Genomic DNA, 17,105 nt, shown 5'->3' on the forward strand with positions numbered 1-17,105 from the left:
GTGGCAATCATTGACGCAACACTTTTATTTTTATTTTTTTTTATCAAACAAAGTAAAAACTAAATAGGTCCTTTAAGATTCAAATCACACCACTTTATAACATGAATTTAGTTGTCAAAGCTTTTGTGTGGGGAGAGGGCCTGGATCTACAATGACAGCACAATATATCCTTGAGAATTACCTAAATATTTTGTCTTCTGGAAAATGCATTTAGTTTTTTCATATATTGTTACTAGACCGAATATTTTTCAAGAATTTAAAGAAATGCTGCTATGTTGAGCATTTAACTTGTACTGTTTATGTAGGATCCAAATCGGGCATCTACCACGCTGGACAGCAAAGACACACATGGAAGTAAAGTGGAAAAATGTACTGTAAAAAATAAATGTAGATTTTACTTAAACATTCAGTATAAAATAAAACTTTGCAGCAGCACATCTCTTAATTGCCTCCTGCACACAAAATGAGCACTTTCTAAAGCTGAAGGCTGCCAGACACAATTAGAGGTACGTGCAGATGGGAAAAGAATAGAGAACACAATTATAGAGGGATGTTATAAATCTGCAAACACTGTACAAAAATAAATGTCATCCAAGTGGACACAAAGGTTCACGGTGCAACATCAGTTGAAAAACAAAACTTCCCAACATTCTCACCCGGATTGGCAATGTCACAAGTTTAACACAGGCTACATTCCTTGAAACAAAATGTAGGTTTATACTCAGTTGGTTTGAAATTGAGAAGCGTATTAACTGCTTTTACAACATAACACCATCATTGAAAGCCTACAGGTGCAGTGCATTGAACAGTTTTATGCATAACTGAGGGCTTGTTGTAAACATTGCAAGCAACAACAAAAAAAAGAAAAAATGGCTAAAAATCAAAAGAGATACACAAATATGCCAAAGCCTCATGTATACCAATGTACTGTAAGATATCTTTGAATGTATAATATTCACAGTGGACTGCACTGAACCAGTAGGCTTTGCAGAAAGCTTAATAACACTCCAGTCTAAACTAAACAGGTACATATAACATTCGCCTAATAGTACAATTCCCATGTCATTTTTAATTATATTAAAAAAAAAAAAAATACCAAGATGCTTGAAAAATTTTTTCTCTCTTTTTCTTTCGGTTATGGTAATCAACAAAGTTTGAATCAGGACTAGACTGGTTATTTGAAGTAATTGTGTTTTTTTATTATCATTTTCTGAAAAATGACAACAGAATCATGCTATTAGGCTCACGATTAAATTAATGCTCTGAATAAAAGCTGGGCGTGTAGTCAAAATGCCTCTTACAGTCTAGGAGGCAGTGACACCCTCCCACTCCACCAGGTACTGCACCTTGCCATCCAGGGTGACCCTCCGAGCCAGAATTTTGTACTTCTCTCCACAAGCCAGCCTACCCGCTGGCCCGAAATACGTGCTGATGGAGCTCTTGAGGTGAGACAGCTGGCTGTTTGGGTCCATGCCGTGAACTATGTCTGCAGAGTGTAGTCCCGGGAGCGGGGTCGCAATATCGGCGCCAGAAGCGTTGGGGTCCGCCGGCCTGGAGGGGAGGATCTCCGGGTTGCAGGGCGGCAAGACCCGCCGTGGCCGCCCGCGTTTCCTTTTTAAGGGTGGAGGGCAAAGAGGCATGGTGGAAGTAGTCGACTGGGTCTTGCTGGAGCTGCATAGGCTGTGGGATTTTTGGGAAGGGATAAAAGAAGGTTACTTCTAATGTTGTTGAAATCAGTGTTTCCCGAGACTTAATTGAGCCACGGCACATATTTTAAGTCAGAAATATCGAATAGCTTAATCTCTCTCTTCTTCGCATTTCACCTATTGCCGCTTCAGTGCATCCCCCTACTCCCCCAAAAAAGCCAGATTGGCTTAAAGTACATACTATATCACTTTAAGAAGCCAAAAGAAATAAAAAGCCAGATCGGCTCTTTGGAGCCAATTGGCTGGCATCATCAAGGCTTCACCCAGAAACTCTCTCTCTCCACCCCTCCTCCTTCCTCTCCGCCATTTTGTACACTGTTGGAGTGTGTGTGACAACCTCTCAAGTTCAAAATGCCTTGAAAGTTGATCTTAAAGCTGCCGCAGAAGCACCCAAGTGTGAGAGGATGATGCGAAATGAGAGGATTGTTCAAAATGGGAGCTGCGTTCACTTTGTGGAAGGCGGATTGCAGAAAAACGGCCTGGTGACTGAGGAAAAGGAAGCTGATCGATTGGCGAAAAAGTAAAACTATTGGATATCATCAAAGAGGCCTTTGTAGCGCATTATGGCATGAATTAATCAGTGTCGCGCTACATAAAGAATGATGTGGGAAACATCCGTGAAAAACGCTTCAGTAACTTAATTAAGAAGCGAAATGTGTGATGATGAACCTCAAGCTGCAATTAGGGATTCACCTCCTCGAAGACCATGGTTTTCGGCAAGCAAAGGTTGGTTTGAAAAATTTTAAAAGCGTCCGACAATATTGTACAAGCTGTCGAGTTTAGCAATTGTGTTGATGGATTTATGTCTTTTGCAGGGTGTTGGATTAAATGGATTAATTGTACAAAAAGTTCTATTTGCGCTCTTGTTTTGCTTTTAATACTCTTTTGCTATGCTTATAATGTGTTTGGTTACGGTTGTTTATTTATCGACTCCCAGTTTCTTTTTTTAATCACGTTTGCAGTGTTTGTTACAGTTTCAGCTGCCCTAAGGAAATTTAAAAAAAAAAAAAAAGGATTTGTGGACATGTGGCCAGAACAGGCTGGAGATGGTGAGAGAGAGACAGTCCGTGTTCTCCTCGCGAGCAAAAGTTTCTGTGGTCGAGGAAGGAGTGCCCCACTAGCGAACCGGAAGTGATGTCACAACGATGAGTCGCGGACATTGAATGCTACACGAGAAGCCATCACGCGTTTGCTTTGTTTGTGACTTTTTGTACTGCAATAAAAATGTTATTTTATTGATATTGTTTAACTAGACACTTGTACTGTTGTATTTTTTTGTCACAAGTATGCAAAGTATAACTGCTGTACTGTTGATTAAACATTCTGGTACCCAGACGGTGGCTCCAGGAGAAATCAGAGTGATTAATGTGTAACTATGCAGTAATATAATACAATAAGTGTTTTATAATTTATAATACTGTCTATTCAATTCATAAGGTTTTATCATCAAAGATTTAACTAAATACCTCTTTTTGTCTCAAATATGCAATATACAATTAATGTTTACATATTTTAAACATTCAAGTACCCACATAAACATACGTCCCCTGCTACTTGGCGGTTTTTCACTTTTCGTGGGTGGTTTTGGTCCCAATAACCGTGAAAAACAAGGGATTACTGGAGATGAGTGAGGCAGTGAGTGGGTGGGTCTAATATGGTTAAAATATTTGGCTGTTACAATCATCCATGAGGTAGATGATTGGACAGCTGTCGTACCTGGATGGTCTTGAGAGGCTAGTTGAGGTAGTTTCTGTGGTGCTCAGGGCTCCGATAGACTCCACATCTGAGGTTTGAGATGACAGTAATGATCTGTCAGTCCTGGATTGTTAAACAAAAGAAACCATAAACACAAAAATTGAGACAAAAAGAAAGACAAAGAAGTCACTCAAATATTTATCATTGATCATTATGCAAATGCTTCTCGCAAGGCATTTTAAAAGGTTGTATTTTGCTCCTTACTTCACAGAAGAAAAGCGATCCAGTGGGTGGGAGTCTAGTGGTGTGGGCTTTCTTAGTTCCTGTCAAATAATAAAATCATGTTTTCATTTCTTGTATTACCAGCAGCTGTGATGCACGAAACAATTAAGAAATACCACTGTGAAAAGAACTGAATGCTCAATCCCATTCCGTTAAAACAAACAATTGTAAACACCTGGGACAGGAGTCCATTGGCGCATCTGCGTTTCGTCTGCCTTTCCAGTGAACGCGTTGCTTGCTTCCTCTTCTTCTTTTTGGACTTCTTCCGGACCCCGTTGGTTAAAGTACTGCAAGTAACAAGATTCAAATCACAATTCAGTGAGTTCCGGTCAAGTATGCATGTGACACATTCAAGGGAGGGAAAATGATCATAAACCTTTTGAGTTCAAGGAAACTACGAAAATTTCAGATTACAAATGAATAGTGACCAAAGTGGTCATGATTAACCTAATAGTATTACAATATTGCAAAAAGTACATTTTTATACAGTGGGACTCTCACAGGAAGGACTCACAAAGTGCTTCACATAGATACACATTCTGAGCCACAAACAAATTATAAATAAAAACATTCCAGTCCTACTGCAATGCTTGCTTAAAAGTTTTGTTTTTACTCATTTTCAAAAATGTCGAGAGAAATACATTTCTGAAATAGATGTAAAATTATTTTTCCATCCGTCCATCCATTTTCCTCCGCTGATCCGAAGTCGGGTTGCCGGGGCTGCACAAATCGCCCAATTTGTCCAGCTCTTCCAGGGTGATCCAAGGTGTTCCCAAACCAGCTGTGAGAAAATAGTCTCCCCAGAGTCTCCTAGGTCATCCCCAGGTGTGCCTCCCAGTGAGACATGCCTGGAACATCTCAACAAGGAGGCATCCTCATCAGATGCCCAAGCAATATCCTCTGACTCTTCTCAGTGTGAAGAAACAGAGGCTCTACTCTTGAGCGCCTCCCGGATTTTCATCCTATCTTGAAGGGAGAGCCCAGACACCCCTGAGGAGGAAACTCATTTCGGCTGCTTGTAGTTGGGATGTTGTTCTTTCGGTTGCTGCCCACGGATCTTGATAATAGGTGAGGGTAGGAATGTAAATCAACTGGTAAATTGAAAGTTTCCCCTAAACTCCTTCTTCGCCACAATGAAACGAAACAAAGTGCTTATCACTTTGGATGCTTCACCGATCGGCCTGTTGATCTCGTGCTCCATTCATGCCTCACTCGTAAACAAGAACCCAAGATACTGGAACTCCTCCGATTGGGGTAAGATCTCATCCCCGATCGGGAAAGGGGACACAATTGTTTTCCCACTGTGATGGTGGCCTAAGATTTGGAGGTGCTGACATTCATCACAACCCCTTTACACTGTCCTGTGAATCGCTCCAATGAAAGTTGGAGCTCATGGCTTGATGAAGCCGACTGAACCACATCATCCGCAAAAAGCCGAGATGTAATACTGAGGCCACCAAACTGGACCCCCTGTATGCCTCAACAGTGTACCTATGGTTCTCTGTTCCACAGCCATGATGAACACAACACTGCTCCTCTGAAATACGCAATTTGACTAAACTATTTTATGACGACAAAAAAATACAAAATCAGCAAAACCAAGTACTTGCAAATAGGAGTAACCATTTTCTTACAAACAGGTAGCGCTGCACTTATTGAACATTTATTGACTCACGTACTCTACCAATTATCCCATCGATTAACCAGATAAAAAAGTGATTCTGCATTATCAGACACTAAAGTGGCTGGAAGGTGGAAGTATATTTTACTGTAATATGCCTGACTGAGTCAGTATGCTTTAAAAGGCAGAATCTGGCCTGGTGATGTCGTCAGTGAATGAGGCAGCACTGCAGCAATCTTCTGAGTGTTAACTGACAGTCAGCCAGTTAATGTTGAGTGACTCAGCATTAGTTGTGGCCGTCAGTTGCTCAAGTATAAAAGTACTTCTTACACATTTGTTTCCTTAAGCTTTGTTCAAAAAATATATCTAGCATCTTACCTCATGCCAGACAGCAATTTGCTTGAATTGACAGAGATCCCACACGATGGGCGCTCAATGAGTCTGTTGGCTGGTTGCTCCACAATGGGGGGAATGGGAGGGAATCGAACTCTTAGCCCAAACAAGTGCTTCTTCTTCTTTACCTCCTTTCCTGACATGAATCTGGCACAGACAGTAAAGGTACACCCTGAATACTGACAGAACACAACACAACACTGAAGACATCAGTGTTGGAAATATCAAATATATGTTATTAAGCATGAGAAGAACCTACTTGGTTGTGTTGCTGTTTAGAGCCTCAAGAACACATGCAAATCGCATTGATCTTGGAGTATTGGAAAGCTGTTGATGTTACACCAAAGACAATCAAGATTTGTGAAGAACCAAAAGCTGTCAGTTTTGAATACAAGTACTTCCTTTTAATTTGTTTTGCACATCAAAAGAAAAATCCACAGCAATTTACATTAATCCAAGTCTGTACGTTACAAATACAAAAATATTCTACATTAATAGAAAGGTTTCATCTATAGAAAAAATGTCGTTAGGTTAGTTCAAACTGATAAAAGGACATTTTATGATTATTTACAGCATCAGGTTCAATCCTTACCTCACCAAGCTGCAGCAGCTCCCAGTTGTTGTTGATATAGGCCATCAGGTCCATCTCAGATTCAAAGTACTTCTTCTTGTGGATCATAGTTAGGTTGTACAGGCTCAGGTGTGTCACGTCCTCCCTGTAACATTTTATGCCATTAATGTAGCTTTGTTTTATACGTATGACCATTTACGAAAACCCAGCTTGTGTAATTAGTTTACTGTTTCAGGTATAACTTTTGCTATCAGAAAGACTGAGATGTCAATACATCCATCTATCCATTTTCTTAGCCGCTTATCCTCACGAGGGTGGTGGGAGTGTTGGAGCCTATCCCAGCAGTCAGCAGGCAGGAGGCAGGGTACACCCTGAATTTGGTTCCCAGCCAATCGCGGGGCAAATCGAGACTAACAGCCACACTCACAATCACACCTAGGCGCAATTTAGAGTGTCCAATTACTGTTGCATGTTTTTAGGATGTGGGAAGAAACCGGAGTGCCCCGAGAAAACCCACACAGGCAAAGGGAAAACATGCAAACTCCACACAGGTGGGTCCGGGATTTAACCCGGGACCTAAGAACTGTGAGATCAACGCTTTCCAGCAGATCCACTGTGTCGCTTCAATAAATTGTTTATTTAAAAAAAATAAAATAAAAACATGCAGATTTTTTGTCATGTACGTCATGGTAATAAGCCCCAAAGGCAATCAAGGCAACCGGACTATTTTTGTTTGAGAATTCCAGTTGCCTTGACTCAAACTTTGCAGATATAAAAAAGAAAGGCATTCAGTTGTTAAAGCCCCAAAAAAATAAACGTAAAAAATAACGCTAGTAGCTATAATAACACTAAAATAAAGGAAGGCAGAAAACAAGTGCATTCAATTATGTTCAAACACACTCAAACACAAGTATCATTTCGAAACTAAGCACTAAGTTTGACACTCGTCCTCACCCCCCCCCCCCAGTTCCCTCCAAAAAACAGTCTTCCGTGGAAATTCCAGCATTTGTTGGTACTGGCAATGAGGAGGCAATTTACCATCTGAGAGGCAGTCGGCTCAGATACTCAGGTCCACCGTTGCAAACTGAGCAAATGAAAACATAAAACCTGAACATGAACAAAAACAAAATGGCATCAGATAAGGTATCCAAGGTTATAAGGCGCTATGTTAGAAACAATACAACTGATGTATGAATGATGTGTCCACGATACATGCAAGTCATGTGAGGGCCCAGTCAATTTTAAAGTAGGTGGCTTTTCACCTGTCTCCATAGAGCATTGGCATTGGTAAGCAATGGAGGCATGCTTCATGGAACCACTGCTCGCACCGATTGCACTGCAGCATCTTCAGGTACCAGCTACATACACACGACATGAAAAAAGATGAAGCTGATTGGTTGCGGGTGCAGCTATGACAGAAGACATTTTTCATCTTAGGTCACTCACTTTCCTGGACCTCCACAGTAGCAGTAGCACTGCTGCATGTTGGTCCGGTGGTCTTCATCCCACTCCAGTTCCTCTGGGGCATATGGGAAGGACAGTTCCATGTGTTGCGTGCCCTCCTGCTTTAAAACATTTTAAAAAATTATTCGTATCTGGCTTCCATGATCTTGTGCTTTATTGTGCCTGAAAAGTGCAAAAACAAAGGTAGTATGGAAGGATATTGCATTGTTCCTATAACACAGCTCATCATTTGAGCAATTGTTTTTAAAGGTCAAGTGTCATCCCTATAAACATTCTAAAATAGATATTGAAATGAAAAATACATATAACGTTATTCACTTCAATGTCTATACAAAAAAATAAATATGAGCGGAGACCGCATAATCCATGTGCAAAGTTGCAAAAGTGTCATTCTACGACATCCAAGTGGTCGTCATATTGGGTGCATCCCCTGTCCGTGACGTCACCCCGGACATTTGCCATTGAAAACACGCTGCACCACCTACTCTGGGAGACGAACACCCCCTTCTGACACGGAAGCTCTTTTCGAAGAAGAGAACATCTCACAACAGAGTGAAGTGTCCGGCGCAATATTACCCTATCATTTCAAGGCATATCTAGATGATTTATGAGCCGGCATTTTGGCTAACACAAAGGAACAATGAGCTATCTTTCCACAGTTAAAACTAATAGAAAGAAAGGAGTCCGCTTGAGCGTACTACTGTCTCCAACGACACTTCCTGCTTCTTCTTGAAAACAAATCCCTCGAGAGGATTTTCATGGTGGGAGTTACAAAAAGCCATGCATCCATCCATTTTCTTTACCGCTTATCTTCACAAGGGTAGCGGGGAGTGCTGGAGCCAATCCCAGCTGTCAACGGGTAGGAGGCGGGGTAGACACTGAACTTGTTGCCAGGCAATCATATACGTCAAAATCATGTTTTGTGGTGAAAAAACAGATGGGTCCATACCGGCTGCCGTTTTTAATAACGTACTAAAAATCATCCGTTTCATGACACTTGACCATTAAGGGTTTTTGCAGTATACGGTTAATTCCAAATTAAAATTCCAAACAAAAAGACAGACAGTCTCCTACTGCCTACTGACAATAAGTCTTTCCCACAGAGCACAGAGAGAATACTGTATGACTATTATTGTTAGTATTGTTGTATGCAGTTTGTTTGTGTTGTTGCTCAATATGTGCTAAAGTATCAGTTATTTGCAGGTTAAAATTACTGCAACATCTATGGTAATAGCCAGTCTATGGCGTTTAACGTTACATGTTCGCAAAAAGCCAGCAGCCCTTCATTAGATTAAATTATATGGTTTGGTTGACATTCTGTTTTGAAATTTTAATTTTTTTCACTTTGGTTTTAGAGCAAATCTAAACTTGGAGTGACAAACAGCTTGAAGCAAGTATGCTTTTACTTTTTATTTCGAGAACTGAAAGTGAGAACAGGCACTGAGAAAAAAGAAAAGTCAATTTTAATGCATTTAAAACGTGTACGAGGGGCAAAATTATATTGAAAAATGTTTTTTCGTATGTTCTTTGTGCTCTGTGGATTTTCACCTACTGCAGGTGGATCTGGAACGTATCCCCCACGATAAACTGGGATTTAATGTGGTTAAATTAAAAAGAAGCAGTACCTTTGGGAAAGCATTGAGCTGACATTCGGAGCAAAGCCATTTGTCATCAGAGTCAATGACCGCAGCATCAATGACGGGCGAGTGGCAAAGCTGATGATAGCCTGAGTGACATCAAACACATTGCACTTATTTATGATCCAAACAAAATACATAAAAACTCAACGAGTTATTTTCAATGCAAGGCATACCTTGCCCACACTTGTCACAAATGACAATCTCATTGGGTTCCTCGGAGGTTTCGTCCTGACATATGGAGCACACAATGTCATCATCATCGTCATCATCGTCATCTTCGTCTCCTAAAATTGAGAAGACGTGTATTATTAGGGAATGAACAATTTCTAAAAACTTTATATAACATGATAAGAATAACAAAAAAAATGGGTGATAATGAAGAATACGTGGCTTTCTGGAGTACAACAGTACATGAGTCATTGTGTCAGTACACTAAAATGTACTGATAAAGGTAAAATATATACATAAAATATAATATAAAGTTTGGGGTCACATAGATATCATTTTTTAACAAAACATTTTTTCTGTGAAAATAAAATTACTTTGATATAAGGGCTATATATTATTGTCTTATGCTCTCGTGTTTTTCTTTGAAAAATAAGGGCAATTTTAAGTAACCACCAAACATCTGATCCGTAATGTTACCAAACACATTTTCATGGAAAATATAAAAATGTCTGGATGACCCCAAACTTTTAAACTCTGTATATACATTACACAGTACAAGAACATCAATTGGCATGTTTTTTTAATATAACTACAGTATATACAATTGGAAAGACATCATTGATTGGATCAGCGAATGATGACAATAAAGCCGATCAACCGATCGGCAAATAATGCACGTGATCGTCCCTAGTACATGGTAAGGTTGCATGATTTATTTTGTTTGAGCATCGTCATCACACTTTATTCAGCAATAGTCAATTCATTGGGGATTCAGCAGGGTCAGACCAGCGACTGTTAAGATTCCTGGATAACTTACTTGCAATGAAGTCAACGGAGACAGCAACACTAGGATAAGTGGCTTGGAAAATGGGTGGATGGTTAACTCGTGGTAGATGCACGCACAAAACCAAAAATGAGGACATATATGTGAACTAGAAAAATATGTGAGAATCACAGATATATTTGTGACGATATCTCTCCATAAACAGCAGCTGCGTTGAGTGCGCACGGTGTGTTCAGGGACACTGCATAAAATGGGAGTCTTCTTTTTCTTTCGGCTTGCCCTGTTAGGGGTCGCCACAGCGTGTCAGCTTTTTCCATCTAAGTCTATCTCGTAGATCCTCCTCTCTAACACCCATTGTCCTCATGTCCTCCCTCACAACATCCATCAAGCTTTTCTTTGGTCTTCCTCTCGCTCTTTTGCCTGGCAGCTCCATCCTCAGCATCCTTCTACCAACATACTCACTCTCACGCCTCTGACCAGGTCAAAACCATCGATCTCTGCTCTTTCTAACTTTGTCTCCAAAACGTCCAACTTTGGATGTCCCTCGAATGAGCTCATTTCTAATCCTATCCAACTTGCTCACTCCAAGCGAGAACCTCAACATCTTCATTTCAGCTACTTCAAGTTCTGCTTCCTGTTGTTTCTTCAGCGCCACCGTCTCTAATCCATATATCATGGCCGGCCGCACCACTGTTTTATAAACTTTGCGCTTCATCCTAGCGGAGACTCTTCTGTCACATAGAACACCAGAAACTTTCCGCCAGCTGTCCTACCCTGCTTGGACCCGTTTCTTCACTTCCTTACCACACTCTCCATTGCTCTGTATTGTTGACCCCACGTATTTGAAGTCATCCACCCTCACTATCTCTTCTCCCTGGAGCTTCACTCCGCCCCTCTCATTCACGCATATATTCTGTTCTATTCTGTTTCTACATAAAATGGGAGTGAATGCGTTTATTTTTAATACAGTATATAATTGTAAAAATTGAATTTTAGGAAACTTTTTACCAGAATGCTGTAGTTAAAATACTGTATGATAGCACTTTGATAATATGGAATTATTTTTTTGTAACATAAGTTATAGATAAATTATTTTTGTTAATAGCGTCATCCAGACCTGACTGGCAACCAGAGCAATCTTGCACGTTTTTGAGATGTGGGCAGAAACCGGTGCACCCAAAGAAAACCCACATAGGCAGAGAGAGAATATGCAAACTCCACAAGGGTTATGTGCTAACCACTCGTCCACAATCGTCAGCAACATAATGAATTAAAAAAAATTAGTTTTTGGCGCGATGAATTTACTATTTTGTATTATGTATCATGGAGCGAATGAGTGAATGATGAACAAAGCTTAGAACTACTTCGTGTAGAAAATGAACTACCCTAACAATGATCCTGTAACATTTACTTTTTTCTTTTTTAATCACAATGTCATTTTTCCCCCTAGTAACAAGGTTCTCTTCAACTCTGCAAGAGGCAAGCTTATCAGATTGCCGTTACAGTCCTAATGCAAGCCATGCAGTGAACAGTTAACCTCAGAAGGGAGATGAGTGATAAGTCTGTCTGCAATGGATACAAGAGTAGGAATGACATTAACAGTAGTAATCCAGCATGTCAAACAAAATCTTGTCATAAATTGTAAAGGACGGAATTCATAATCTTCTTACCCGTCTGAATATCTTTCCACAGAACCCAAGATTTGGATCGATCCTCAAACACCACAAAGCATCGCTGCTTTTCCCGATCGATCTGCAAAAGTCAAGAACAATTATGTCATCAATCCAATCTTCCTTTCTTTTGTTTGGGGGGGACTTGAACCAGATTGTTCCAGACAAGTAGGCCTTGAAGCTGAACCAAAATTATCAGAATTCAAACTGCAGCCATACATGATGTCATGTGAGACTAATTTTAACTAAGTGTGCATGTGTTTTGCTTTTACTTTGCCCTTATGTGGGTCTTTTAAAGTTATTCAAAAAGAAGGACAGGTCAAATGGGTGAAAGTGCATTGGTGAATGTGACTTTCCTTGCCCACATGCAAGGCATTACAGCACCTAAATTGCTAGATTTTGTTCTCTGCTTCAGTTGCGAGCCGGCATATATGAGGCTTACTCGTAACTCCAATTTATCCCACGACACAAAGCAAAAATATCCACCAAGCAATCCCGTAACCGTAACTTGAAAAACTCATAATTGGGACACTGCGAGGTGAAGGTACCACTGTACTTCCTTGCACACTAACCTTAGCGATTGTCCCCAAGTAGATCAAGCCATCGGACCACCGGGCCAAGACGTCCTGTCCCTCAGTGAACCTGTCTTGTTCTCCATACACCACATTCGCTTGGCTCGTGGGGGACAAGGGAACCGGCTGCTGCCGTGAGGGGTGGGATCTCTCATGGACGGACAGATGACTCAAAACGCCCGAGTCTCTGGGGCAACATGGGGAATGGCAGAAACCTTGGTAAAACAAACACTTTGCAGGCACGAAAAAGCAGTTTCATTTTGAAAAGAATTCAACAATTACAACATTTTTCAACAAACATGAGGAAGCGTAATTGATGTTTACTAATACACATTTGATACAATACTAACATTCGCTGCTATTGAAATGTTTTAAAAGCAGTTAAAAACAAGCGATTGAAAATATCCAAGTACAAATACTTGGTGACTGCACTTGACTTGATATCCCAGCTACGTTCACTCCGTATTTATAATATATTTTTGCTTTTATTTCTTACATTTGACCACAGATACGTGGTTCTCTACTCCCTACTTTGTCAAAACTAGTTACTTTTTAGAATCTCATTGGATGATGAAACAAAGTTAAAAAAATGAAACGATTTTAATTGACTGAGATCTTGGGGACTTATAAGGCTGACAGAAAACAGGAACTGGAGCAACATGAAGGAATGTCAACCATGCAGCATGAACGATGACGACATAACAGATTCAGAAGCAAAATATTCACGTTTCATTGGCTTATGAGATTTTGTTCATGTTGCTGACTGGACCACTGATTCGTGCCAATTGCAACTTTCTGGTGATCAAAAATTGTGTATTTTCCAGTTATCATCCGCTGAATATAGCAATTTTTGTTAGTCAGTTCATAAAGTTAGCAAGGCAATTGGAACACATTGTTAACATAAAATCCTGAGCCAACAGCAATTAACATTTTGTACATTAAGCTTTAACAATAGAGAAAATGTTTTTTGTGTAATTTCTGTATTTCAATTCAAAAAAGTATAGTGCAGGTGTATTGATGAATTAGAAAATATGTATTTGTGTAGATTAATTCAAAATCTCATGGATTCAATACAGAGTAAAGTATTTTCTGATTGAATCAATCATCACTTTATTTTTAGCCTTAGTGTGTGTCCTTTGACGTAGTACTGTACATATCTGACTGCCAATAAGGTTAAGTAAAAAATAAAAATATGCCAGCACTGTGGGACAGAAACACATAATGCCTGGCTCAGACTACAAGACAAATTTGCTCTTTCACAATTGCACTATGTCAGACTATTACAATAAAATCTTGTATTCCAATACCAGTGCATCCCATCTTTTAGGATCACTGGGCTTTATCTCATTCAATTAAAACACAACCAGATATACTTGTTACCATGGCGATGACAACAACAATGGATCGCGCCGTGCGTATTCCAAGGACACAATTGGGAAAAACGTGTGGTGGTCGCCACGTATGCTCGGGAAAGGCGGTTTGTGTGCTTGAGGTATGTTCACGTACTTTTAATACAATACTACTCAAAGCAGCCAACAAAATGTCATGGAGCCTAGCAAGCTACCGACCCCATTAACGTAATGTAAATTGTACATAAGCATGCTGGCATTCTGTTCAATTATGTTCTGATGTTTCGGTGTGTGTGTGTGTGAAGTAATTTAATTACAGTAAAATATTTTAATTACTGTACGTAAGCAGCCCTTATTTCTGCCACGTTGTAATGTTGATTTGACCTGATGGAGAAGTATACATGAGCTAATTAGAGAATACTTTTGAATATACTCAGTACACAGTACACAAGTGTATACAGTAAATGAGCAAGTCATTTAAATAGACACATTGCTCCACCTTGTGATCGGTTATAGTTTTTCCAAAACTCTCTAATCAGCCCCAAAAATCTTAATCGTGTAAAGCCTATTATGGCTGTTTGGCATCTTTTTGAAGATTTTAGCTTACACCTAACAACAACACACATTTTAACATCTCCAATAAATTGGAATAAACTCAAAAATATTTTAATATCTGAATAAGGTTGGAATTGGCTTTCCAAAAATTATTATTGTGAAAATATATAGTTTGAGATTTCATCTGATTTCACTTTTGGCATTTCAATGCTAAAATACTATGAACTCTCATACTGTATTCTAATTTATCAACAATATTTGTACTGTATTTTGCTGTTTGCATGTATATTGTCTGCATGCAGTGACTTTTTTTTTTTTAAGTGTGGGAGCTTCACCAATATCCATTTACAACAGCACAAAATAGCAGCTTTATTATATGAAATGTGGACGTTTCAAAAGGCGCTTCTTCTTTTACCCTATCATATTTTTTCTTTACATTCGTGTCTTTAATTTTAATAAAGTACAAAATGTGTGAGTCGTACTTTTGCCACTAAAACACAAGAGTTGTAGAAGAATTGCTTATTCCTGTCGTGACTGTCCCTTTGTTTGAATGGCTGCGCTCAACCACGACATATGACAATTAGCCTTCCAGAGGGGACACCGAAGAAGTAAAATACGTAGTCTGTCCTTGTTAGAACCCCGGCCGAGCCTAAGTGTTTGCATAATTAATCCCCGGAGCTAAATCTTTAGCCAAGGCAGTCGGACCCACACCCCCCACCACCACCACACATACACGCGCGCGCGCGCGTGCACACACACGCACACCCCATCACAGGAAAACATGACAACAATACCTCATTCGGGCACCTCCGCTTCTACAGCTCACTTGCGTAAACAAAGTCAATATTCGCGTGTGGCTCTCGCGATTCCGCCCGGTTCGGCTTGAGTTTTTACAGCAAACGAGAGCGGCCCAAACGTGTCGACTTTGCGCCCTTCTCAGAAAATAACAAACGGCTCATTTTCCCCGAGCACGTTCGCCATTTTGGTTTCCCGCTGATGCTCGGCGAGTGCATTGTGGGAAGAGCTTCAACGGCTGCTTCCTTGTTGGGTTAAATGTCACTTTCGGGCTATTTAAACCCACGACTAAACAGCTCCATAGCAGTTTAAGTGTCTAATGTATCAGAGTTATGGTTTGAGCAATTTTCAAGCACCTTTTAACGAGATGTTTTTTGCAAATGGGTGATGACAACAAAATGCCAGCCGTCTTTAAATGATTTATTCGCCACACTTACGTGTTTTTACCACGTTTAGAAACATCATCGCGTGTTCTAAATACTTGTGCGACGTAACAACAACAAAATGTAAGGTTAACTCTCGACCAGTTTGCATAATTTTACCGGAAGTGTATATAAAAAAAATAATAATATCAGTCTTCTTCGTGCTTTATGTGATTGGCTGTTGGCAACCAGTGTTTAGTTGAATTACCGCCCCCTGAGTGTGGCACTGAGTGTGGATCCGTCAAAGGGATGGGACGTTTTCAAAAATGGCTGCCTGCAGTAGCTTTAACGCATTTAAACTTCTATCTGTCCGTTTTCTGTTCGCGTATCCCTTGTTTCTTTGAAATCTTGAATTGTCGAACCTACATCTTTGGTCATTTTACATAATAGTAGCCGATAATAAATAATTATTAATAATATGCTATAAAAGTATCAACGTTAAGGGGGAGGGGCTGAAAGGGACTTTCAATTATGAGCACTAGTTTACGACAAGGTGAGTCAATGGAGTGACTGGGCGTAAACCCAATCGCAGTTCTGTTTGAATGTGATGTGCTGTCACGCTCATTGTAATCCTGTGTGGTCCACACCCCAGGTCATTAAAATGTTTTGCACTTACTGCGCTATTACTCGTGTTGAAATTAAATTCTTCTTTTCCTGCTTCTAAAAGTGCAATTGTTTTTCGATTGTTCTTGGCCACATTGCTTAGTCCCTCTTTCTTTCATCGTTGAAATTTCACCTTTTATAATTGTTGTTTTGTTCACATTTTATATCCTTTTTATAAGTGGAGGGAAACTAGTCGGAAGTAGGAATTTTACTTTCCATTGTTTACTGTGTTAGGGTCTGATTATATATGGATGGATGAACTTTATGAACATACAAATGCCAAAAGGGATCTGTGCGGCTACCACAACACTGTTCATCACCAAACCTTTCTTCCTTTCCCGTCCTTTATTTTTTTAGCAGAAGCCTCATTGGGCAAAAATAGAATGAAAATCAGTAAAAGATGACCCAAGCAGCCATCCATTTTCCAAGCCACTTATCCTCAAAGGGTCACAGCTAAACCTTATTTAAGGTTAATCAGAGGCACTTAAATCGTAGTGAGTGTGTGATAACTACCATTTAACGTGAGTTTGAATTTGTTTAATTGTTGGGTAACGCAGCTGTAATTTTAGTGTTTTCTACGGTAGTTAAGAGCATTTTGGCAACTTGTTTGGCTGGATTATCTGCATTGTCATTCATTTCTCTTTGTACATGAGCAGGAATACACATAAACACTTATACTTTACACTACGCCTTATAAGGGAATGGAATTAGTCAACAGTTTTCCACGACAAAATGAGGACTGTGAGTGTTTTGTCTCACGGAGTTTGTTTTAAAAGAAATGTATTTCAAGATATACATTTCTTCTTCAACTTCTT

General features: G+C 39.8%; 1 protein-coding gene and 1 long non-coding RNA gene across 3 annotated transcripts; one reads left to right on the forward strand and one right to left on the reverse strand.

Annotated features, from left to right (window-relative positions):
- Positions 1-17: 17 nt before the first annotated feature.
- On the reverse strand, positions 18-15,860 carry mtf2 (metal response element binding transcription factor 2). Of its 2 annotated transcripts, none has more exons than XM_061839930.1 (15): positions 15,265-15,860; positions 12,567-12,753; positions 11,995-12,076; positions 9,546-9,656; positions 9,358-9,458; positions 7,715-7,833; positions 7,531-7,626; positions 7,307-7,375; positions 6,290-6,413; positions 5,957-6,024; positions 5,683-5,844; positions 3,859-3,970; positions 3,666-3,724; positions 3,423-3,524; positions 18-1,680 (listed from the first exon to the last, which is right to left on the reverse strand). In XM_061839930.1, exons 1-15 carry the CDS (start codon positions 15,267-15,269, stop codon positions 1,305-1,307), a joined length of 1,773 nt encoding a protein of 590 aa, XP_061695914.1. In that variant the 5' UTR covers positions 15,270-15,860; the 3' UTR covers positions 18-1,304. The 2 variants fall into 2 exon arrangements, with proteins under 2 accessions (XP_061695914.1, XP_061695915.1); XM_061839931.1 differs by having other exon boundaries at positions 7,715-7,830; positions 15,265-15,858.
- On the forward strand, positions 1,694-2,950 carry LOC133511216 (uncharacterized). The gene is made up of 2 exons (XR_009797822.1): positions 1,694-2,432; positions 2,522-2,950. It is a non-coding gene; the product is annotated as an uncharacterized LOC133511216 (long non-coding RNA).
- Positions 15,861-17,105: the final 1,245 nt, after the last annotated feature.

The sequence above is a fragment of the Syngnathoides biaculeatus genome, chromosome 13, assembly GCF_019802595.1.
Source record: "Syngnathoides biaculeatus isolate LvHL_M chromosome 13, ASM1980259v1, whole genome shotgun sequence".
In the NCBI taxonomy this organism is placed as follows: Eukaryota; Metazoa; Chordata; class Actinopteri; order Syngnathiformes; family Syngnathidae; genus Syngnathoides; species Syngnathoides biaculeatus.